At 44.7% G+C, this 23,786-nt stretch overlaps 1 protein-coding gene across 19 annotated transcripts in view; it reads left to right on the plus strand.

The window, feature by feature from the left end:
- LOC110533415 (disks large homolog 2) overlaps positions 1-23,786 on the plus strand; it is a 312,764-nt gene that overhangs the window by 119,691 nt on the left and 169,287 nt on the right. For 16 of the 19 annotated variants that reach the window (XR_005053590.1, XM_036989790.1, XM_036989771.1 and 13 more), the window contains 2 exons: positions 17,531-17,614; positions 19,076-19,237. Coding sequence is in view for 18 of the 19 variants with exons in the window: in XM_036989790.1 (XP_036845685.1) it covers positions 17,531-17,614; positions 19,076-19,237 (246 nt within the window). In the remaining variant the exon portion in view is untranslated. The remainder of the gene's footprint in view (positions 1-17,530; positions 17,615-19,075; positions 19,238-23,786) is intronic. The other 3 variants (XM_036989773.1, XM_036989780.1, XM_036989781.1) reach the window with 3 other exon arrangements.

Consider the following 23,786-nt stretch of genomic DNA (forward strand, 5'->3'; position numbering starts at 1 on the left):
TCTGAACATTCTGTCTCCTTATTCAAAAGACCTAACAACCACCTCACTAATAACACGGCACAGGAAACCTGTTTGACTTTTTGTATGATATAATTGTAGAGTAACATCATAGAAATCCAATTTAAAACTGGGTTTATGCCTGTGATCCACTTCTGCCTGTTTAACTTCATTACCCAATCAACAGTATTTCATCTTGCAAAGGTAGTATGTGTGTATTTCAATGTTAAATGTTCAGTAGAACAGTAAGTTGCTTGGTGAACTGACCCTCGATGTCAAATTTGCATCAGGCCGTTGCATCACTGTGGCCGGCAATATATATCTGTCTGTACACACACCACAAATACGTGTTAGGAACAGAAAGTTCATTTCTACTACCCCCAAAAAACCTATTGGTTTGTATGAGTTATCTGCAGTCTTGGAGTTGAAAGTGGCCCAGTTGGGTTTTTCACTAATACAACTCCCTCACACAATGGCCATCAAGGAATGGAGAAACACTGTTCTTTCTGGGACATTGTTCTGTCGTGCAGCTCTCAAACTTTGCTATGCCTGCTGAGCAGCTGTGGTAGCCTTTCCAAAGATGCCATGTATTGACTTCCCACATACATTGACATACTGTACACTCATGTCCTACAACGTCATCATCGTAGTACAATACCCCTCCACCCCTCTCTCTGTCTCACTGAGGTCAGATTAACTGGTAGACTGGCTCCATTCTGCACTCACTTCCCCTGCCTTATGAAAGTCTCTACATCTCCTTATATTCCTGGGCTTCGTGGCCATTAAGTTTGCATGCCGGTAACAATTGCCTTTTAATTAGCTGAGGAGCGCAAAACTTGGTCTGCCTAGAGTAGGATGTACAGGCTCTCTAGAGGCTGTGCAGGCTGTCTAAAGGCTGTGCAGGCTGTCTAGAGACTGCGGGCTGTCTAGAGGCTGTGCAGGCTGTCTAGAGGCTGTGCATGCTGTCTGCTGGCTGTGCAGGCTGTCTAGAGGCTGTGCTGGCTGTCTAGAGGCTGTGCAGGCTGTCTAGAGGCTGTGCATGCTGTCTGCTGGCTGTGCAGGCTGTCTAGAGGCTGCGGGCTGTCTAGAGGCTGTGCAGGCTGTCTAGAGGCTGTGCTGGCTGTCTAGAGGCTGTGCTGGCTGTCTAGAGGCTGTGCAGGCTGTCTAGAGGCTGTGCATGCTGTCTGCTGGCTGTGCTGTGTAATGAGTTACAGTTGAAACCTTGCGTGTATAAATAGGCTCATATTTTCCCCGGAGAACATCATTATGTATTCAGTCTTGTATTCCTCATTTTACGAAGCAAGAAGACATTTTCTCACAGTTTAACCAGCTGTCAGCTGAGTCTCTCTCTCTCGCCCCTCGAGCAGTAGTCACTCAGCGTTATAGTATACGTCTGTGGGCTAAACCATGCGGATTAGGGTGAAGACGCCCCTAGACGCTGATCTTGGGTCAGTTTTGCATTCGCCCCCACTAATGGTTAAGGTTAGGATCGGGGAAGGGGAAGCTGATCCTAGATCTGTACATAGGGGAAACTTCACCCTGCAGCTAACCGTGCTATGTGTCTAAGTGCTATAACTGGGGTGACAATATGGAACGAGTCCATGCCCTGGGGTCAAAGTTTCAGATCTGACGTTCTATCAATGGTTGTTGTTTTTTGTGTTGGTTGTCTGTTGGCTGTAACCAATATGCTATAATGTTAGATTGTACTTGTCAGGTGCGTGAATGAGGACCCAAAAGCGAATTAACAAACAGAGTTTCTTTAATGATGAACACACGTGGGCTCAGATGGACAGGTAGATTCCGACAGGACAGGACAAGGTTGCAGCAAACACGATGATAGTCTGGTTCAGGCATGAGACACACAAACAAGAATCCGACAAAGACAGGAGCAGAAACAGAGAGCAGATATAGGGACCTAATCAGAGGGAAAAAGGGAACAGGTGGGAAAAGGGGTGAATGAGGTAGTCAGAGAAGACAAGGAACAGCTGGGGGAAAGAGGGACAGAAACGGTAACCTAGTACGACCAGCAGAGGGAGACAGGGTGAAAGGAAAGGACAGAAAGACACAACATGACAATACATGACAGTACCCCCCCCACTCACCGAGCGCCTCCTGGCGCATTCGAGGAGGAAACCTGGCGGCAACGGAGGAAATCCTCGATCAGCGCACGGTCCAGCACGTCCCGAGAGGGAACCCAACTCCTCTCCTCAGGACCGTACCCCTCCCAATCTACGAGGTACTGGTGACCACGGCCCCGAGGACGCATGTCCAAAATCCTACAGACCCTGTAGATGGGTGCGCCCTCGACAAGGATGGGGGGGGGGGGGGGGGGAAGACGAGCGGGGGCGCGAAGAACGGGCTTGATACAGGAGACATGGAAGACCGGGTGGACGCGACGAAGGTATCGCGGAAGAAGAAGTCGAACTGCGACAGGATTAATGACCCGAGAAATACGGAACGGACCAATGAACCGCGGGGTCAACTTGCGAGAAGCCGTCTTAAGGGGAAGGTTCTGAGTGGAGAGCCAAACTCTCTGACCGCGACAATATCTAGGACTCTTAGTTCTACGCTTATTAGCAGCCCTCACAGTCTGCGTCCTATAACGGCAAAGTGCGGACCTGACCCTCTTCCAGGTGCGCTCGCAACGTTGGACAAAAGCCTGAGCGGAGGGGACGCTGGACTCGGCGAACTGAGATGAGAACAGCGGAGGCTGGTACCCGAGGCTACTCTGAAAAGGAGATAGCCCGGTCGCAGACGAAGGAAGCGAGTTGTGGGCGTATTCTGCCCAGGGGAGCTGTTCTGACCAAGACGCAGGGTTGCGAAAAGAAAGACTGCGTAAGATGCGACCAATAGTCTGATTGGCCCGTTCTGCTTGACCGTTAGACTGGAGGTGAAAGCCGGAAGAGAGACTGACGGAAGCCCCAATCAAACGGCAAAACTCCCTCCAAAATTGAGACGTGAATTGCGGACCTCTGTCCGAAACGACGTCTGACGGAAGGCCATGAATTCTGAAAACATTCTCGATGATGATTTGTGCTGTCTCTTTAGCAGAAGGAAGCTTAGCAAGGGGAATGAAATGAGCCGCCTTAGAGAACCTATCGACAACCGTAAGAATAACAGTCTTCCCCGCTGACGAAGGCAGTCCGGTGACAAAATCTAAGGCGATGTGAGACCACGGTCGAGAGGGAATGGGAAGCGGCCTGAGACGGCCGGCAGGAGGGGAGTTACCGGACTTAGTCTGCGCGCAGACCGAACAAGCAGCCACGAAACGACGCGTGTCATGCTCCCGGGTGGGCCACCAAAAACGCTGGCGAATGGAAGCAAGCGTACCCCGAACGCCAGGGTGGCCGGCTAACTTGGCAGAGTGAGCCCACTGAAGAACGGCCAGACGAGTAGGAACGGGAACGAAAAGAAGGTTCCTAGGACAAGCGCGCGGCGACGGAGTGTGAGTGAGCGCTTGCTTTACCTGCCTCTCAATTCCCCAGACAGTCAACCCGACAACACGCCCCTCAGGGAGAATCCCCTCGGGGTCAGTGGAGGCTACTGAAGAACTGAAGAGACGTGATAAAGCATCAGGCTTGGTGTTCTTAGAGCCCGGACGATAAGAAATCACGAACTCGAAACGAGCGAAAAACAGCGCCCAACGCGCCTGACGCGCATTAAGTCGTTTGGCAGAACGGATGTACTCAAGGTTCCAATGGTCAGTCCACACGACAAAAGGAACGGTCGCCCCCTCCAACCACTGTCGCCATTCGCCTAGGGCTAACCGGATGGCGAGCAGTTCGCGGTTTCCCACATCATAGTTACGTTCCGACGGCGACAGGCGATGAGAAAAATACGCGCATGGGTGGACCTTGTCGTCAGAGAGGGAGCGCTGAGAAAGAATGGCTCCCACGCCCACCTCTGACGCGTCAACCTCGACAACGAACTGTCTAGAGACGTCAGGTGTAACAAGGATAGGAGCGGATGTAAAACGATTCTTGAGGAGATCAAAAGCTCCCTGGGCGGAAACGGACCACTTAAAGCACGTCTTGACAGAAGTAAGGGCTGTGAGAGGAGCTGCCACCTGACCGAAATTACGGATGAAACGACGATAGAAGTTCGCGAAGCCGAGAAAGCGCTGCAGCTCGACGCGTGACTTAGGGGCGGGCCAATCAATGACAGCTTGGACCTTAGCGGGATCCATCTTAATGCCTTCAGCGGAAATAACAGAACCGAGAAATGTGACGGAGGAGGCATGAAAAGTGCACTTCTCAGCCTTCACAAAAAGACAATTCTCTAAAAGGCGCTGGAGGACACGTCGAACGTGCTGAACATGAATCTGGAGTGACGGTGAAAAAATCAGGATATCGTCAAGGTAAACGAAAACAAAGATGTTCAGCATGTCTCTCAGGACATCATTGACTAATGCTACAGACAAGAGCTACAGACAAATAATCCTCGAGAGCCTTACGTTCGGGAGCCGACAGAGAGTATAGTCTACCCCGGGGGGGAGTGGTTCCCGGAAGGAGATCAATACTACAATCATACGACCGGTGTGGAGGAAGAGAGGTGGCCCTGGACCGACTGAACACCGTGCGCAGATCGTGATATTCCTCCGGCACCCCTGTCAAATCACCAGGCTCCTCCTGTGAAGAAGAGACAGAGGAAACAGGAGGGATAGCAGACATTAAACATTTCACATGACAAGAGACGTTCCAGGAGAGGATAGAATTACTAGACCAATTAATGGAAGGATTATGACAAACTAGCCAGGGATGGCCCAAAACAACAGGTGTAAAAGGTGAACGAAAAATTAAAAAAGAAATGGTTTCGCTATGATTACCAGAAACAGTGAGGGTTAAAGGTAGCGTCTCACGCTGAATCCTGGGGAGAGGACTACCATCCAGGGCGAACAAGGCCGTGGACTCCCTTAACTGTCTGAGAGGAATGTCATGTTCCCGAGCCCAGGTCTTGTCCATAAAACAGCCCTCCGCCCCAGAGTCTATTAAGGCACTGCAGGAAGCTGACGAACCGGTCCAGCGTAGATGGACCGACAAGGTAGTGCAGGATCTTGAAGGAGAGACAGGAGTAGTAGCGCTCACCAGTAGCCCTCCGCTTACTGATGAGCTCTGGCTTTTACTGGACATGAAGTGACAAAATGACCAGCAGAACCGCAATAGAGACAGAGGCGGTTGGTGATTCTCCGTTCCCTCTCCTTAGTCGAGATGCGGATACCTCCCAGCTGCATAGGCTCAGCTCCCGAGCCGGCAGAGGAAGATGGTAGTGATGCGGAGAGGGGGGCAACGGAGAACGCGAGCTCCTTTCCACGAGCTCGGTGACGAAGATCAACCCGTCGCTCAATGCGAATAGCGAGTTCAATCAAGGAATCCACGCTGGAAGGAACCTCCCGGGAGAGGATCTCATCCTTTACCTCTGCGCGGAGACCCTCCAGAAGACGAGCGAGCAAAGCCGGCTCGTTCCAGCCACTGGAGGCAGCAAGAGTGCGAAACTCAATAGAGTAGTCTGTTATGGATCGATTGCCTTGACATAGGGAAGACAGGGCCCTGGAAGCCTCCTCCCCAAAAACAGATCGATCAAAAACCCGTATCATCTCCTCCTTAAAGTCCTGATACTGGTTAGTACACTCAGCCCTTGCCTCCCAGATTGCCGTGCCCCACTCACGAGCCCGTCCAGTAAGGAGAGATATGACGTAGGCGACACGAGCAGTGCTCCTGGCGTAAGTGTTGGGCTGGAGAGAAAACACAATATCACACTGGGTGAGGAACGAGCGGCATTCAGTGGGCTCCCCAGAGTAACACGGCGGGTTATTGATTCTGGGCTCCGGAGATTCGAAAGCCCTGGAAGTGGCCGGTGGATCGAGGCGGAGATGGTGAACCTGTTCTGTGAGGTTGGAGACTTGGGTGGCCAGGGTCTCAACGGCATGTCGAGCAGCAGACAATTCCTGCTCGTGTCTGCCTAGCATCGCTCCCTGGATCTCGACGGCTGAGTGGAGAGGATCCGAAGTCGCTGGGTCCATTCTTGGTCGGATTCTTCTGTCAGGTGCGTGAATGAGGACCCAAAAGCGAATTAACAAACAGAGTTTCTTTAATGATGAACACACGTGGGCTCAGATGGACAGGTAGATTCCGACAGGACAGGACAAGGTTGCAGCAAACACGATGATAGTCTGGTTCAGGCATGAGACACACAAACAAGAATCCGACAAAGACAGGAGCAGAAACAGAGAGCAGATATAGGGACCTAATCAGAGGGAAAAAGGGAACAGGTGGGAAAAGGGGTGAATGAGGTAGTCAGAGAAGACAAGGAACAGCTGGGGGAAAGAGGGACAGAAACGGTAACCTAGTACGACCAGCAGAGGGAGACAGGGTGAAAGGAAAGGACAGAAAGACACAACATGACAATACATGACAGTACTCTGTACTGAATGTGATTAAAAAGCCATCTTAATAAAAAGGGCATTTTACTCAAAAACTATTTTTTACAGTGTATTCTTAACTTTTGAGTTTTCAAGATATATTGTGTTTAGTCTCGTTTTTGGGTGCATCTGTTTGGTTTTGCATCATCTTGAGACTTTCCAGGAAGCAACTTAGAGCTTCTATTAGGATAACTATGAGGCTTGTACAGTATTTGTACAAAATAAAAATAAAACATTTGACCATATGGACTGACGAGAAACATACAATAACCTAAATAAATCTGTTACAGTGTATGATTTGTAGAGTCAATAGGAATCCCAATACAATTTCTTCACAATCACCCAATCCCACCCCACACACTATCCAATGTGTTTTTCATGCAACCAAAAGTTAATAATTTCAGACAAAAAGGTCACTGTTGCGTTTAGTTTTTTAAAAATTGACATATATAATGTTACAATGTTTCTGCAACCACAGTATAACTGAAAAATGCCTAGGTGGTAGTATGTGCCAGTACTCCTCTTGTAGGTCACTGGCCTTCTAGTCATTTTTAAACAGCTTTCAAGTCAGCTGGGTTCTGGTTGTTCCCTTGTAGATATGGCCCTGGTCTTTGATGTGCTTGCTTACATAAGCTTTTTCACTATGACCTCTTAATACCAATCGTGCCGTGCCGTACACTATAGACACTGCCACATGCCATATAGCTATTAATGTAGCTATCGTTATTAATACATTACGTTTTTGCTGAATGTTGAAAGTGGGACTGCTGAAGTGTACAATTGTTTTGGATTGTATTAGCAGTAGGGCTGTCAAACAATAAAACATGTAACCCAGTTAATTACAGGTTTTGCTGTGATTAATCACGATTAATGGATAATTCAGAATTTGCTCTAATTGAGCTGTAATTTAAGATTTTTTGGACAAAAAGCTACACAAATATTGACGGCTTGATTTTGTCCAAAGTAACAGTTAGCAAAATTGATAAATCACACTTTTTTCTTTTCTTTTTAAATGTTTTTTTTAAATTGAATATCCGAAACATACAATATACTTGCAGTGAAGACACTCAACAACTACACCACACCAGCCATCCAACAGACTCCCATTCAGAGCGACACACAGAAGTATCCAGGGTCAATGCCCTACTCAAGGGCACATTGACAGATCTTCCACCAGTCCAAAAAACGTTAACCTGAATCTGTCGCTATTGGGATTCAACTGCTTTTAAATGCTAGTAAAACTAAGTGCATGCTCTTCAACCGATTGCTGCCCGCACCCTCCCGCCCGACTAGCATCACTACTCTGGACGGTTCTGACCTAGAATATGTGGACAACTACAAATACCTAGGTTTCTGGTTAGACTGTAAACTCTCCTTCCAGACTCACATCAGCTTCCTATTTCACAACAAAGCCTCTTTCAATCATGCCTCCAAACATACCCTCTTAAAACTGACTATCCTACTGATCCTTGACTTCGGTGATGTCATTTACAAAATAGCCCCCAACACTCTACTCAGCAAACTGGATGTAGTCTATCACAGTGCCATCCGTTTTGTCACCAAAGCCCCATGTACTACCCACCACTACCCACACTCTCGTTGGCTGGCCCTCACCACATATCCGTCGCAAAAACCGCTGGCTCCAGGTCATCTATAAGTATCCTGGAATGACATTAACCTCATCCCGTCATCAGATCAGCTGGGCTAAACAATCTGGACCCTCTCTTTCTAAAATGATCTGCCGAAATTATTGCCACCCCTTTTACTAGCCTGTTGAACCTCTCTTTCATATCGTCTGAGATTCCCAAAGATTGGAAAGCAGCTGCGGTCATCCCTCTCTTCAAAGGGGGAGACACTCTAGACCCAAACTGCTACAGACCTATATCTATTCTACCCTGCCTTTCTAAGGTTTTTGAAAGCCAAATTAACAAACAGATTACCGACCACTTCGAATCTCACTGTACCTTCTCAGCTATGCAATCTGGTTTCAGAGCTGGTCATGGGTGGACCTCAGCCACACTCAAGGTCCTAAACGATATCATAACCGCCATCGATAAGAGAAATTACTGTGCAGCCGTATTCAGCGACCTGGCTAAGGCATTCGACTCTGTCAATCACAACATTCTTATTGGCAGACTCAACAGCCTTGGTTTCTCAAATGATTGCCTCGCTTGGTTCACCAACTACTTTTCCAATAGAGTTCAGTATGTCAAATCGGAGGGCCTGTTGTCCGGACCTCTGGCAGTCTCTATGGGGGTGCCACAGGGTTCAATTCTCGGGCCGACCCTCTTCTCTGTATACATCAATGATGTCGCTCTCGCTGCTGGTGATTCTTTGATCCACCTCAACGCAGACCACACCATTATGTATGCTTCCGGCCCTTTTTTGGACACTGTGTTAACTAACCTCCAGATGAGCTTCAATGCCATACAACTCTCCTTCCGTGCCCCCCAACTGCTCTTAAATGCAAGTAAAAACTAAATGCATGCTCTTCAACCGTTCGCTTCCCGCCCGTCCAGCATCACTACTCTGGATGGTCCTGACTTATGAACAACTACTAATACCTAGGTGTCTGGTTAGACTGTAAACTCTCCTTCCAGACTCATATTAATAAACATCTCCAATCCAAAGTTAAATCTAGAATTGGCTTCCTATTTCGCAGCAAAGCATCCTTCACTCATGCTGCCAAACATACCCTCGTAAAACTGACCATCCTACCGATCCTCGACTTCGGCGATGTCATTTACAAAATAGCCTCCAACACTCTACTCAACAAATTGGGTACAGTCACAGTACCATCCGTTTTGTCTCCAAAGCCCCATATACTACCCACCACTGTGACCTGTATGCTCTCGTTGGCTGGCCCTTGCTTCATACTCGTCGCCAAACCCACTGGCTCCAGGTCATTTACAAGTCTCTGCTAGGTAAAGCGCCGCCTTATCTCAGCTCATTGGTCACCATAGCAGCACCCACCCATAGCACACGCTCCAGCAGGTATATCTCACTGGTCACCCCCAAAGCCAATTCTTCCTTTGGCCGCCTCTCCTTCCAGTTCTCTGCTGCCAATGACTGGAAAGAACTGCAAAAATCTCTGAAGCTGGAGACTCTTACCTCCCTCACTAGCTTTAAGCACCAGCTGCCAGAGCAGCTCACAGATCACTGCACATGTACATAGCTCATCTGTAAATAGCCCATCCAATCTACCTCATCCCCATACTGTATTTATTTATTTATCTTGCTCCTTTGCATCACAGTATCTTTACTTGCACATTCATCTTCTGCACACCCTACCATTCCAGTGTTTAATTGCTATATTGTAATTACTTCGCCACTATGGCCTATTTATTGCCTTAATCTCTTATCCTACCTCATTTGCACATGCTGTATATAGATTTTTCTACTGTATATAGATTTTTCTACATTATGTTTGTTTATTCCATGTGTAACTCTGTGTTGTTGTGTGTCGAACTGCTTTGCTTTATCTTGACCAGGTCGCAGGTGCAAATGAGAACTTGTTCTCAACTAGCCCACCTGGTTAAATTAAGGTGAAATAAATAAAATAAAATAAATAAGTCTTTGCTAGGTGAAGCCCCACCTTATCTTAGCTTACTGGTCACCACATCATCATCTGCACATCAATCACTCCAGTTTTAATGCTACATTTTAATTATTTTTGCCTCTAGGGCCTATTTATTGCCTACCTCCCTACTCTTCTACATTTGCACACACTGTACATAGATTTTTTTCTATTTTTCTTTTGTGTTATTGACTGTACGTTTGTTTATGTGTAACTCTGTGTTGTTGTTTTTGTCGCACTGCTTTGTTTTATCTTGGCCTGGTTGTAGTTGTAAATGAGAGCTTGTTCTGAACTGGCCTACCTGGTTAAATGAAGGTGGGAAAAAAAAGAGAGAGAGAGAAAAAAAACAGCAAACAACAATGCAAAAAAACAAACAAAAAAACAAAACAAAGGACAACTAAAATCATAACAGCAATTCCAGCTGTATATGTTTGTGCAAGTCTGTCACTATTACATGTATGTGTGTGTTCTTGTATGCGTTTATTTGAATGAGAGTGTATGTATATATATGCAGGTGTACAAACACCTGCACGGCATCAGCCTCAGGCAAACCGGCATTAGTTGTAAAAACACTGCCCCTCAGTGTCATTCAAACATACTTTTTATTATGTTTTATTTTGACTTTATTTTTGACTTTTATCTTTGACCATCATTCTATTTCCCGCACAGCAACTCCCACTTGTCTCCAATTCCACATCCCAAACCTCAGCTTCCCTCAGCCCATCCCACCTGTCTCTGCTGGCCACCCTCTTCGGATTTCTACTTAACATATATCTTTTAACTATGCTCTGATGTTTAACGTACAATTTCAATCCATCTAATATTCAACATTTGGTTGGAGGCAGAATTCTATATCATAGTTTTAGCTGAAAAGCACGAAGTCTTGAATCTTGCGTCGTTTTATATATCAGCTCATACACCCTGTACCATGGAATACATCAAAATCAAAAATCACGTCCTAACTATTTTGCAATCTGTATGGCACAGTTGTCAACATCCTGGTCCTCAAATGCAACTTTCCTATTTATGCTCTTTTTATCATTTTTTATCTTTTATGTTGGGCAGACAGACCAGTTCCCTACCTCCTCCCGCTGCCACCTGCCTCCTCCATATTTGGGGTAATGCTGTAATCAATTGGTTGTACTCTTGGATTGAGCAGACCTTCCCGGACAATTCCATTCCAATTTACAATATTATTTAAAAACAAAATACCCTTTCCCATAACTACAGGAACTTTATCAACCAGGACATTTTAGTTCAGCCATAATATTTGTTCTATCTTTTCAGGGGGATGAAATTGAAATTGTAGCCAGCTCTGCAGTCCTTGTTTGAAAAAGAGGGATACTTTGAAAAATCAAAAGGGGCATTTTTAAACAATGGTTGAGCTTTTCTTAGTATTCTACTTGAGAACCATTTAGGGTTCAAGTAAAAGTTTTGAATATCAAATCAAAGTGTTTTTGTCACGTGTGCCGAATACAACAGTGAAATGCTTACTTACAGGCCCTAACCAACAGTGCAATTTTTAAGTAAAAAATAGGTGTTAGGTGAACAATAGATAAGTAAGGAAATAAAAAAACAACAGTAAAAAGACAGTGAATAATAACAGTAGTGAGGCTATATAACAGTAGTGAGGCTATATAACAGTAGTGAGGCTATATACAGTAGTGAGGCTATATACAGTAGTGAGGCTATATACAGTAGTGAGGCTATAACAGTAGTGAGGCTATAACAGTATGAGGCTATAACAGTAGTGAGGCTATAACAGTAGCGAGGTTATATACAGTAGTGAGGCTATATACAGTAGTGAGGCTATAACAGTAGTGAGGCTATATGAGGCTATAACAGTAGTGAGACTATATACAGTAGTGAGGCTATAACAGTAGCGAGGTTATAACAGTAGTGAGGCTATATACAGTAGTGAGGCTATATACAGTAGTGAGACTATATACAGTAGTGAGACTATATACAGTAGCGAGGCTATATACAGTAGTGAGGGTATATACAGTAGTGAGGCTATATACAGTAGTGAGGCTATATACAGTAGTGAGGCTATATACAGTAGTGAGGCTATATACAGTAGTGAGACTATATACAGTAGCGAAGCTATATACAGTAGTGAGGCTATAACAGTAGCGAGGCTATAACTGTAGCGAGGCTATATACAGTAGCGAGGCTATATACAGGCATCGGTTAGTCGGGCTAATTGAGGTAGAATGTACATGTAGGTGTGGTTAAAGTGACTATGCATATATGATAAACAGAGAGTAGCGGTAGCGTAAAAGAGGGGTTGGCGGGTGGTGGGTGGCGGGACACAATGCAGATAGTCCGGGTAGCCAATGTGTGGGAGCACCGGTTAGTCGGGCTAATCTTTTTATTATCTTTATTTTTTTAACCTTTATTTTAACCTTTAACTAGACAGGTCAGTTAAGAACACATTCTTATTTTCAATGACAGCCTAGGGTTGGGTGGGTTAACTGTGGGTTAACTGTCTAACTAGCTAATTGAGGTAGTATGTACATGAATGAATAGTTAAAGTGACTATGCATATGAGGTTGGGGGGACACAATGCAAATAGTCCGGGTAGCCATTTGATTACCTGTTCAGGAGTCTTATGGCTTGGGGGTCAAAGCTGTTGAGAAGCCGTTTGGTCCTAGACTTGGCGCTCCGGTACTGCTTGCCATACGGTAGTAGAGAGAACAGTCTATGACCGGGGTGGGTGGTGTCTTTGACAATTTTTAGGGCCTTCTTCTGACACCACCTGGTGTAGAGGTCCTGGATGGCAGGCAGCTTAGTGATGTACTGGGCCGTACGCATTACCCTCTGTAGTGTCTTGCGGTCGGAGGCCGAGCAGTTGCCATACCAGGCAGTAATGCAACCAGTGCTCTCAATGTTGAAGCTGTAGAACCTTTTGAGGATCTGAGGACCCATGCCAAATCTTTTTAGTTTCCTGAGGGGAAATAGACTTTGTCGTGCCCTCGTTATGACTGTCTTGGTGTGTTTGGACCATTCTAGTTTGTTGGTGATGTGGACACCAAGGACCTTGAAGCTCTCAACCTGCTCCAATACAGCCCCGTCGATGAGAATGGGGGCGTGCTCGGTCCTCCTTTTCCTGTAGTCCACAATCATCTCCTTAGTCTAGGTTACGTTGGTTTTCTGGCACCACCCGGCCAGGTCTCTGACCTCCTCCCTATAGGCTGTCTTGTCGTTGTCGGTGATCAGGCTGTTGTGTCATCTACAAACTTAATGATGGTGTTGGAGTCGTACCTGCCATGCAGTCGTGGTTGAACAGGGGAGTACAGGAGGGGACTGAGCACGCACCCCTGAGGGGCTCCAGTGTTGAGGATCAGCATGGCAGATATATCGCTACCTACCCTCACCACCTGGTGGCGGCCCGTCAGGAAGTACAGGATCCAATTTCAGAGGGAGGTGTTTAGTCCCAGGATCCTTAGCTTAGTGATGAGCTTTGAGTGTACTATGGTGTTGAACGCTGAGCTGTAGTCAATGAATAGCATTCTCGCATAGGTGTTCCTTTTGTCCAGGTGGGAAAGGGCATCTGTGGATCTGTTTGGGCAGTATGCAAATTGGAGTGGATCTAGGGTTTCTGGGATAATGGTGTTGATGTGAGCCATTACCAGCCTTTCAAAGCACTTCATGGTTACTGACGTGAGTGCTACGGGTCTGTAGTCATTTAGGCAGGTTGCCTTAGTGTTCTTGGGCACAGGGGCTATGGTGGTTTGCTTGAAACATGTTGGTATTGCAGACTCAATCAGGGACATGTTGAAAATGTCAGTGAAGACACCTGCCAGTTGCCTGGTAGTCCTGGTAATCCATCTGGCCCCGCAGCCTTGTGAATGTTGACCTGTTTAAAGGTCTTACTCACGTCGGCTACGGAGAGCGTGATCACACAGTCGTCCGGAACAGCTGATGCTCTCATGCATGCCTCAGTGTTGCTTGCCTTGAAGTGAGCATAGAAGGGATTTAGCTCGTCTGGTAGGCTCGTGAATGGGCAGCTCGTGGCTGTGCTTCCCTTTGTAGTCTGTAATAGTTTGCAAGCCCTGCCACATAAGACGAGCATCTGAGCCGGTGTAGTATGATTCGGTGTAGTATGACTGTTTGATGGTTCGTCGGAGGGCACAGCAGGATTTCTTATAAACTTCCGGATTAGGACTAAATACGGCTGCTAGAGGTCCTTCACAGTTTTATTTGAGACGGCTGTACAACCACCAAGATTAATTGTCAGATTCAACAGAAGATCTTTTTGTTTCTTGGGACCGAGTTTAAAAGTAGAAAGCTTGCAGCCATCCACTTCCTTATGTCTGAAACACAGGCTTCTAGCGAAGGCAATTTTGGGGCTTCACCATGTTTCATTGAAATGTACAGTTGTGTGTCATCCGCATAGCAGTGAAAGTTAACATTATGTTTTCAAAGCATCACACCTTTTGAGATCCTTTGTCCATGACAGAAAATTATTTCACCACCCCATTCCTTTTTCCACACAACTTAATCTAAGGATGTAGAGTGAGTTTCCTGTAAACAGTATATGTTATATTCCTTTTCTTTTAGCCATGTAAAGACTGATGTTTTTTTTATAATCTGCTAAACCGTTACAATTATAACTATCTATACTTATTTCATCCCTTACCATAACTAGATACTATTCTCAGTCTAAATTGACCATAATTAGTACTTATAAAAGTTACTGCCATCACAGGTATTATGACGGTCAAAATTAGAGCTTTCAAAAGTCTGATATTTAAAACTCAATAAATAGGTTCTAGCAATATTTGTTTTATTCCCTTGCCTGTTTGCCTGTGAGCCAATGCCACAGATGTTAGAAAATTGAGACAAGATATTACGTGTATAGTAAATCTGAGTAGGTTGATGTGTATGATATTGGATGTGATTTAGTGAGAGTATGTACAATGTCTGTATAAGAGTACGACTATAATTTGTGCTGTCCAAATATATAATAACTCCGCCAATTTGCATGGTTGAGTGTCTATGTGTGTAACATGTAGTGCTATGTTCATATTTAATTAATAGCGGTTTCGTTTTAATCAAAATTAACAAACCAAGTGTTTTTTCCAGCATACAGTCTGGTCGCTTCAATGTTTCGGTTTTATGTTTGCTAGCAAGCTACCGAGGTGGTTGAATCCAATCCTTTCTTTTACCTCAATTTCAACTTGTTTTAACATCACATTGTTGTTTTTAGCTCTATAGATGATGGATTTTGTGATGTTTTCGGTGTATTTTGAATGTTTTCAGACAATGCAATTAATCACAATTGAAAGTGTGCAGGAAAAATTACAAAAAGTTCACTTGAGTTAACTGATTAACTCTGACAGCCCTAACTAAAAACTCTAACAAACTCTAAAACTAGCCCAAATTAACAGTGGACTAATGAACATACTAAAATATAATTTTGGAGTGAACTATCTCTTAACTATGTATTCATTTCCGATGCTTTGAATAAAGACAACTTTTCACTATACCACCATGCTCTACATGCATTGAGTTTGGCAAGCATCTTTTTTTATGCACACACACTCACTGTTGTCAATGGTGGCTCAAGATGACTCATGTTCAAAGGGAGAAAAAGCTTAGCTAAGCTCTGCTCTTTCTGGATGATGCCTCAATGATTTTGAGAGGTTCTGGCAGCCTGAACATGTAGGCCACTATAAAAAGTCAGTCTTAATGGGTAACAATTTACATTACCTCACTCTAATGCAATGTAGTTACTCCAGAACTACTCTGGTAACCAAAATGTTGTTAGTTACAGTATTCAGCTGCAGATCGTAGCCTCACAACTCGCCAAATACTTGTTTAAAGTAGTTACTGGTGCAAAGTGTAGTGGTTACTTGTAATACAAAGACATTACAATCCTGGTGGTAGTATATGTGCTATATCCATCATACAGTATCTAAACAACTTCAAGTAAACTGTGCCTGCTTATGGGTCTACCACACATTAGCATATCACTGCATCGGTATACCCTGAGTATACCAAACATTAAGAACGTCCTAATATTACCATACCCTGTTCAAAGGCACTTACATTTTTTGTCTTGCCCAATCACCCTCTGAATGGCACCCATACGCAATCCATGTCTCACTTGTCTTGGGGCTTGAAAATATTATTTTAACCTGTCTCCTCTCCTTCATCTCCACTGATTGAAGTAGATTTAACAAATTACATCAATAAGGGATCATAGCTTTCACCTGGATTCACCTGGTTAGTCTATGTCATGGAAAGAGCAGGTGTTCTTAATGTTTTGTATACTCAGGGTAGCTCTGCAGGGGGATGGAATGAAATGCAATTATACCCAAACAGAAAAATAATGTGACAAAGAATCACAGAATACATTTAAAGCTAATGAGATTTCTGAGTAACGCTTTACATTACAGTGCCATTATAACTGTGTAACTACTCATGGCATTACAGTATAAGAAGTATTAAACACTAACCTTTTCTTTAGCCATAACCCTAAGTAACCCCGAAGTACAGTGTAATAATGAGTAATTACAATATTTGTTTTGTTGTAATTACAGGAATAATTACACTGTAATAAGGGCACTGGAATGTAAAGTACAACTGATTTTCTTCTGGTCATGGAAAAGCAACCCACACTACTTTTAATTCCTTCTGAAAATTTGTATGTGAAATTATTTGCCTCCTTTATCTGCGCTCATTGTTCATCTGGAGTGGCCATGTTGTCACAGGGTAAGCGGGCACTGCACCCGGCTCCCCACATGCACCCCTCTCCTGTGTGTGTGTGTGTGTGTGTGTGCGTGTGTGTGTGTGTGTGTGTGTGTGTGTGTGTGTGTGTGTGTGTGTGTGTGTGTGTGTGTGTGTGTGTGTGTGTGTCGGCATCTCAGTGCTCTTACTTACTGTTTCCTTTTTCCGTTTGCATAACACGTTTTACTGAGTTGACATGCATTCCTGAGTTGGACAAATGTGTTGTTTAACTTGAGACCCAGTACAATTTCAAGTCCTCTCAACTTAGAGATTCAAAGATATCATCAGCTGAAGTATACAGGGGCCCGTATGTATCATCTGTCTCAGAGTAGGAGAGCTAGGATCAGGTCCTTCCTGTCCATAATGATCTGATTCATTATGAGGCAAACATTCTCCTAGATCAGCACGCCTACTCTTAGACACGTGATATATGCGACCCGGCTCTCCCTTGGGAAAGAGGTCCTCTGATACAACAAAGTTAATTTTGATGGTAAAATTGATTCAGCGGTATGTTATGATAATTGCACATAATTTTGGAATTCAAATCATTTCTGTGGCCATAAGATAATCTTTTGCAGTTTATGCCACTTGCTAGAAGCTTTTATCCAAAGCAATAGTATGTGTATGTGGAATTGTAACCAAGGATGCTTGGCATTGGCGGCATCACGATCTTACCAGCTGAGCCATGCCTGTACCACATATAGAATGGAGATGCAGGGCAGACATTTTGTATTGTTGTGCAGATATCATGTTAAGGGTTTCCCCCTTGTGGTCAAAGCTAGAATGCTCTCTCTTGTCCACAGAACAGGCCGGCAGCCGTGCAGGGGTCCCCACACACTGGCCCGCCCCCGGCATGCATGAACCCCGCCTTGATGAGCACTCCCTGGGTGAGAGAGGGGCCTTCACACTGTCCCTCGGGCCCCATCTTCATGCCATCCTTCTCCCCATGCTTCAGGCAGGGCACCCATCCATGCCACTAGCCACTCTTGTGCTGTACACAGAGAGGACTTCACTGCTTTCATATCATATCATAAGGCACTCAGGCCTTGGGAATATTATCCCTTATCACTCCATCAGGATCAAATAGGTTGACATTAGGGACAGTATACAGTATGCTTGATGATTATAAGGGGCGTACAGTATTAGCTTGATGGAAATATATTTATTTGATATTGTTTCGAGTTGGTTTGAACATTTTAGAGCTATGTGGGCATATACACTGAGTATACCAAACATTAGGAACCCTTTTCTAGTATAGAGTTGCAGGTTTTCCCTCAGGATAGCCGCAGTTCGTTGGGGCATGGACTCTACAAGATGTCGAAAGCGTTTCACAGGGATGCTGGCCCATGTTGACTACAATGCTTCCCACGGTTGTGTCAAGTTGACTGTATGTCCTTTGGGTGCTGGACCATTCTTGATACACATGGGAAACTGTTAAGTGTGAAAAATCCAGCAGCGTTGCAGTTCTTGCCACAAACCAGTGCACCTGGCATCTACTACCATACCCCATTCAAAAGCACTTAAATATTTTGTCTTGTTTTGCCATAAGAACGATATGGTAGCATACTGTATTCCAAGGAAAGTTCAGAGAATCAGTTCATCAAGACACTCCTTCATTAATTTCCTCTTGTCATTGTTACCAACTGTAGCAATGTTCACCTGAGCCAGGGTTCAATCCAAGGCGAGTTGTCAGCAGGTGCACTGCACTTGACTTTTTAAAGGTCGTTCATGCTCGAGCTGCCTTCCTCAGCTTTACCGTGAATGCCATCTCCGAAAGGGTGAGGGAAATTGTATTGAAATGCAATTCATCTGTCAACAACACGCCTTTGATTGAATCCCGGTGCTAGTTATTTCACAAAAAGGCAGTGTGAAAAGAAGTGCAACTTTCCCACTTTCCGTTCCAATTAGAATTAGGCTACCATGTTTCAGTCCACATGTTCACACTTACATAGGCTGTCGCAGATTCATGCTCACTGGCAGACCCACCTTACCTTGTGTCCCCGAGAGCCCCATTGGGACACAGCTTTCACTCTCATTTCACAACGGTTTAGTAGTGGTGAAGCAGTGCCATATGAACTTCATGGGTAGAATTAACAATCACAGAGGATGCCTCATCATTCACTTCATTGTGCCACAGAATTGGGCTATATGTACATGTAGCCTAGTCAATGTATTATGTGACTTTGTAACATTTCTCTACAAGTAGCATGGTTCACAGTGGAATTTAAATGTATGTCAATCTATTATTTATCGTCATTCTGATGGTTTCTTTATTATTTTCCTCTGTGCTCCTTTTGTCCTTCCACCGCTTTTCCTCCTCTCCTTCTTCTTCTTCCTCCTTTCTAAAGCAGTATCGCTATCAAGATGAGGACTCTCCACCTGAGCACGGGTTCCCGCGGCTGACCAATGAGGTGCGCGCCCCTGAGCTGGTGCACGTGTCGGAGAAGAACCTCTCGGAGATTGAGAATGTGCATGGCTACGTGTCCCACTCCCATATCTCCCCGCTCAAGGTCAGCAAATGTCCTGTCCTGCACCCCCAACCCAGTGAGCAAAATTGGTTACAAATAAGTCATTTATACAGCAAAACTGTGCCAACCAGTTTTGCTCACTGGGAAGTCCCTGACGAGAACTTGCCAAACCACACCATGCGTACCATTGGTAGCCACCAACATGGTGTCCCTCGTTCACCTCTTTCCTCTCCCTGTTAGTCTTGTTCTCTTTCTCTCTTATCTCTTCCTTGTTCTTTCTGTTTCTTTCTCCTTATCTCTTCCTCTCATTCCTCTTAGCCATTCCCCCTCTCTCACTATCTTGATTAATTCAAAACCTATTGTTGTTCCTGTCCTGAGTCTTCGGTAAGCCTCTCATAACTAGTGCAACTCGGTGCGCTATTGCTAACAAAAGTACGTCGTCATGTTTATTTCATTAGGCACCAAATGTAAGAAAATGGACTGGAACAGGGAATGACTACCTGGAATTGTCCAGTAAGAAACTCTTAAACATTGTCCACACAAAAAAAAACGGTGCTATCTAGAACCTATGAGGGTTCTTCATCTGTCCCCATAGAAGAACCCTTTGAACCCTTTGAACCCTTTGTCCTGAGTCTTCGGTAAGCCTCTCATAACTAGTGCAACTCGGTGCGCTATTGCTAACAAAAGTACGTCGTCATGTTTATTTCATTAGGCACCAAATGTAAGAAAATGGACTGGAACAGGGAATGACTACCTGGAATTGTCCAGTAAGAAACTCTTAAACATTGTCCACACAAAAAAAAAAACGGTGCTATCTAGAACCTATGAGGGTTCTTCATCTGTCCCCATAGAAGAACCCTTTGAAGAACCCTTTTTGGTTCCAGCTAGAACCCTTTAGGGTTCCATGTAAAACCCTTTCCACAAAGGGTTATACATGGAACCCAAAAAGGGTTCTCCTAAGGCAGTGGTTCCCAAACTTTTCATAGTCCCGTACCCCTTCAAACATTCAACCTCCAGCTGCGTACCCCCTCTAGCACCAGGGTCAGCGCACTCTCAAATGTTGTTTTTAGCCATCATTGTAAGCCTGCCACACACACACTATACAATACATTTATTAAACATAAGAATGAGTGTGAGTTTTTGTCACAACCCGTCTCGTGGGAAGTGACAAAGAGCTCTTATAGGACCAGGGCACAAATAATAATATAATAATAATCAATCATTTTGCCCTTTATTTAGACATCTTACATATAAAAACATATTTGTTCATCAAAAATTGTGAATAACTCACCACAGGTTAATGAGAAGGGTGTTCTTGAAAGGATGCACATAACTCTGCAATGTTGGGTTGTATTGGAGAGAGTCTCAGTCTTAAATCAAATCAAATGTATTTATATTGCCCTTCATACATCAGCTGATATCTCAAAGTGCTGTACAGAAACCCAGCCTAAAACCCCTAACAGCAAGCAATGCAGGTGTAGAAGCACGGTGGCTAGGAAAAACTCCCTAGAAAGGCCAAAACCTAGGAAGAAACCTAGAGAGGAACCAGACTATGAGGGGTGGCCAGTCCTCTTCTGGCTGTGCCGGGTGGAGATTATAACAGAACATGGCCAAGATGTTCAAATGTTCATAAATGACCAGTATGGTCAAATAATAATAATCACAGTAGTTGTCGAGGGTGCAGCAAGTCAGCACCTTAGGAGTAAATGTCAGTTGGCTTTTCAAAGCTGATCATTAAGAGTATCTCTACCACTCCTGCTGTCTCTAGAGAGTTGAAAACAGCATGTCTGGGACAGGTAGCACGTCCAGTGAAGAGGTCAGGATTCCATAGCCACAGGCAGAACAGTTGAAACTGGAGCAGCAGCACGGCCAGGTGGACTGGGGACAGTAAAGAGTCATCATGCCAGGTAGTCCTGAGGCATGGTCCTAGGGCTCAGGTCCTCCGAGAGAGAGAAAGAAAGAGAGAAAGAGAGAATTAGAGAGAGCATACTTAAATTCACACAGGACACCGGATAAGACAGGACAAGTACTCCAGATATAACAAACTGACCCTAGCCCCCCGACACATAAACTTCTGCAGCATAAATACTGGAGGCTGAGACAGCAGGGGTCAGGAGACACTGTGGCCCCATCCGATGATACCCCCGGACAGGGCCAAACAGGAAGGATATAACCCCACCCACTTTGCCAAAGCACAGCCCCCACACCACTAGAGGGATATCTTCAACCACCAACTTACCATCCTGAGACAAGGCTGAGTATAGCCCACAAAGATCTCCGCCACGGCACAACCCAAGGGGGGGCGCCAACCCAGACAGGAAGATCACATCAGTGACTCAACCCACCCAAGTGACGCATCCCTCCTAGGGACGGCATGAAAGAGCACCAGTAAGCCAGTGACTCAGCCCCTGTAATAGGGTTAGAGGCAGAGAATCCCAGTGGAGAGAGGGGAACCGGTCAGGCAGAGACAGCAAGGGTGGTTCGTTGCTCCAGAGCCTTTCCGTTCACCTTCACACTCCTGGGCCGGACTACACTCAATCATATGACCCACTGAAGAGATGAGTCTTCAGTGAAGACTTAAAGGTTGAGACCGAGTCTGCGTCTCTCACATGGGTAGGCAGACCATTCCATAAAAATCGAGCTCTATAGGAGAAAGCCCTTAAATCATTTTCCACACACAGTCTGTGCCAGTATTTCGTTTTCATGCTAGTGAGGGCCGAGAATCCACTCTCACTTAGGTACGTGGTTGCAACGGGCATCAGTGTCTTAACAGCGCGATTTGCCAATGCAAAAAACTCTGAGCGCAGCCCTATCCAGAAATCTGGCAGTGACTTCTGATTAAATCAAATTTCCACCGAACCGCTTGTTGCAATTTTGATGAGGCTCTCTTGTTCCAATTTGGTAAGTGGACTGGAGGCCATGCATGAAAGGGATAACAAATCCAATTGTTTGTGCCGTCCGTTTTGGGAAAGTACCTGCGTAATTGCGCATCCAGCTCACTCAGGTGCTTCGCTATATCACATTTGATATTGTCTGTAAGCTTGAGTTAATTTACACACAAATAATCATACAATGATGGAAAGACCTGTGTGTTGTCCTTGTTAATGCAGACAGAGAAGAGCTCCAACTTCTTAATCATAGCCTCACTTTTGTCCTGCACATTGAATATAGTTGCGGAGATTCCCTGTAATCCTAGATTCAGATCATTCAGACGAGAAAAAACATCACCCAGATAGGCCAGTCGTGTGAGAAATGTTCACTGTAGTGTCCAAAACATATTTCAAGCTGTCAGGCATTCCCTTGACAGTAAGAGCCTCTCGGTGGATGCTGCAATGTACCCAACCACTCCACTATGTCTCCCTGTCATGGCTTTTGCTCCATCAGTTCAGATACCAACACAGCTTGACCACCAAAGACCATTTGATGTCACAAAGCTGTCCAGTACTTTCAAAATATCCTCTCATGTTGTCTTGGTTTCCAGTGGTTTGCAGAAGAGGAAGTCTTCCTTAATTGATCCCCCAGAAACATAATGTACATATACCAGGAGCTGTGCCAGGCCCACCACGTCTGTGGACTCATCCAGCTGTAAAGCATATAATTCACTGTCTTGTATGCAAAGCAGTAATTGATTCAAAACATCTCCTGCCATGACACTGATGCGTCATGAAACAGTGTTGTTTGATGAAGGAATTGTCTGTAAATTTTTTGGGGCCTTTTCCCCCAGCGTTGTCCCAGCCATATCTGCGGCAGCAGGTAGAATTAAGTCCTCCACAATAGTATAGAGTTTGCCTGTCCTGGCCACTCGGTAGCTCACCATATAAGTTGCTTCTAGCCCCTTCTTAATTTTTAATTTTTAATTTTTTTATTTCACCTTTATTTAACCAGGTAGGTCAGTTGAGAACAAGTTCTCATTTACAAAAAGCAAAGCAGTGTGACACAAACAACAACACAGAGTTATGGAATTAACAAGCGTACAGTCAATAGCACAATATATATATATATATATATATATATTTTAAATGGTAACTGTTGGTTAATGGTATCCGTTGCTTTTATACATGTCTTACTACTCGAAAGTCGTCTTTATTCTTGCCCAAAAAACTTACCGTGGCATATTTTTCAAATTGTCGTGTTTCGTTTCTAAATGTCTGTTCAAGAGTGAAGGTTTCCCGCGTGAGAGTAATGGTTAATGTGGTTGGATGTTAATTATTTGACTAGGCTACCTGTATTTGACATTGTGTTGTTATTTCTGCTGAACACTAGATGGTTTAATTTTATTTTTGGCAGTGAAACAAAACTACTCATGCTAGAAAAAAACCTCACCCAAATGTATAAATTATTGGCGTACCCCCGAAGCCTATGGGGAGACAGCCGAAGAAGAACCCTTTTGTATAACCCTTTTTTCTAAGTGTGTACTACATGCCCTAATGAACATGACCCATATGTTCAATGACTAAAGGATCTGACCAGGATAGAAAACTCTATCCTGGTCAAATCTCTTTTTTTTTTAAATGAGATGTACATGGGCAGATTCATATTTGCAATGGATGTATTAGACTATTTTAGAAAAATGTATAACGAAAGGTTATGA

The sequence above is a fragment of the Oncorhynchus mykiss genome, chromosome 10, assembly GCF_013265735.2.
Source record: "Oncorhynchus mykiss isolate Arlee chromosome 10, USDA_OmykA_1.1, whole genome shotgun sequence".
NCBI lineage: Eukaryota > Metazoa > Chordata > Actinopteri > Salmoniformes > Salmonidae > Oncorhynchus > Oncorhynchus mykiss.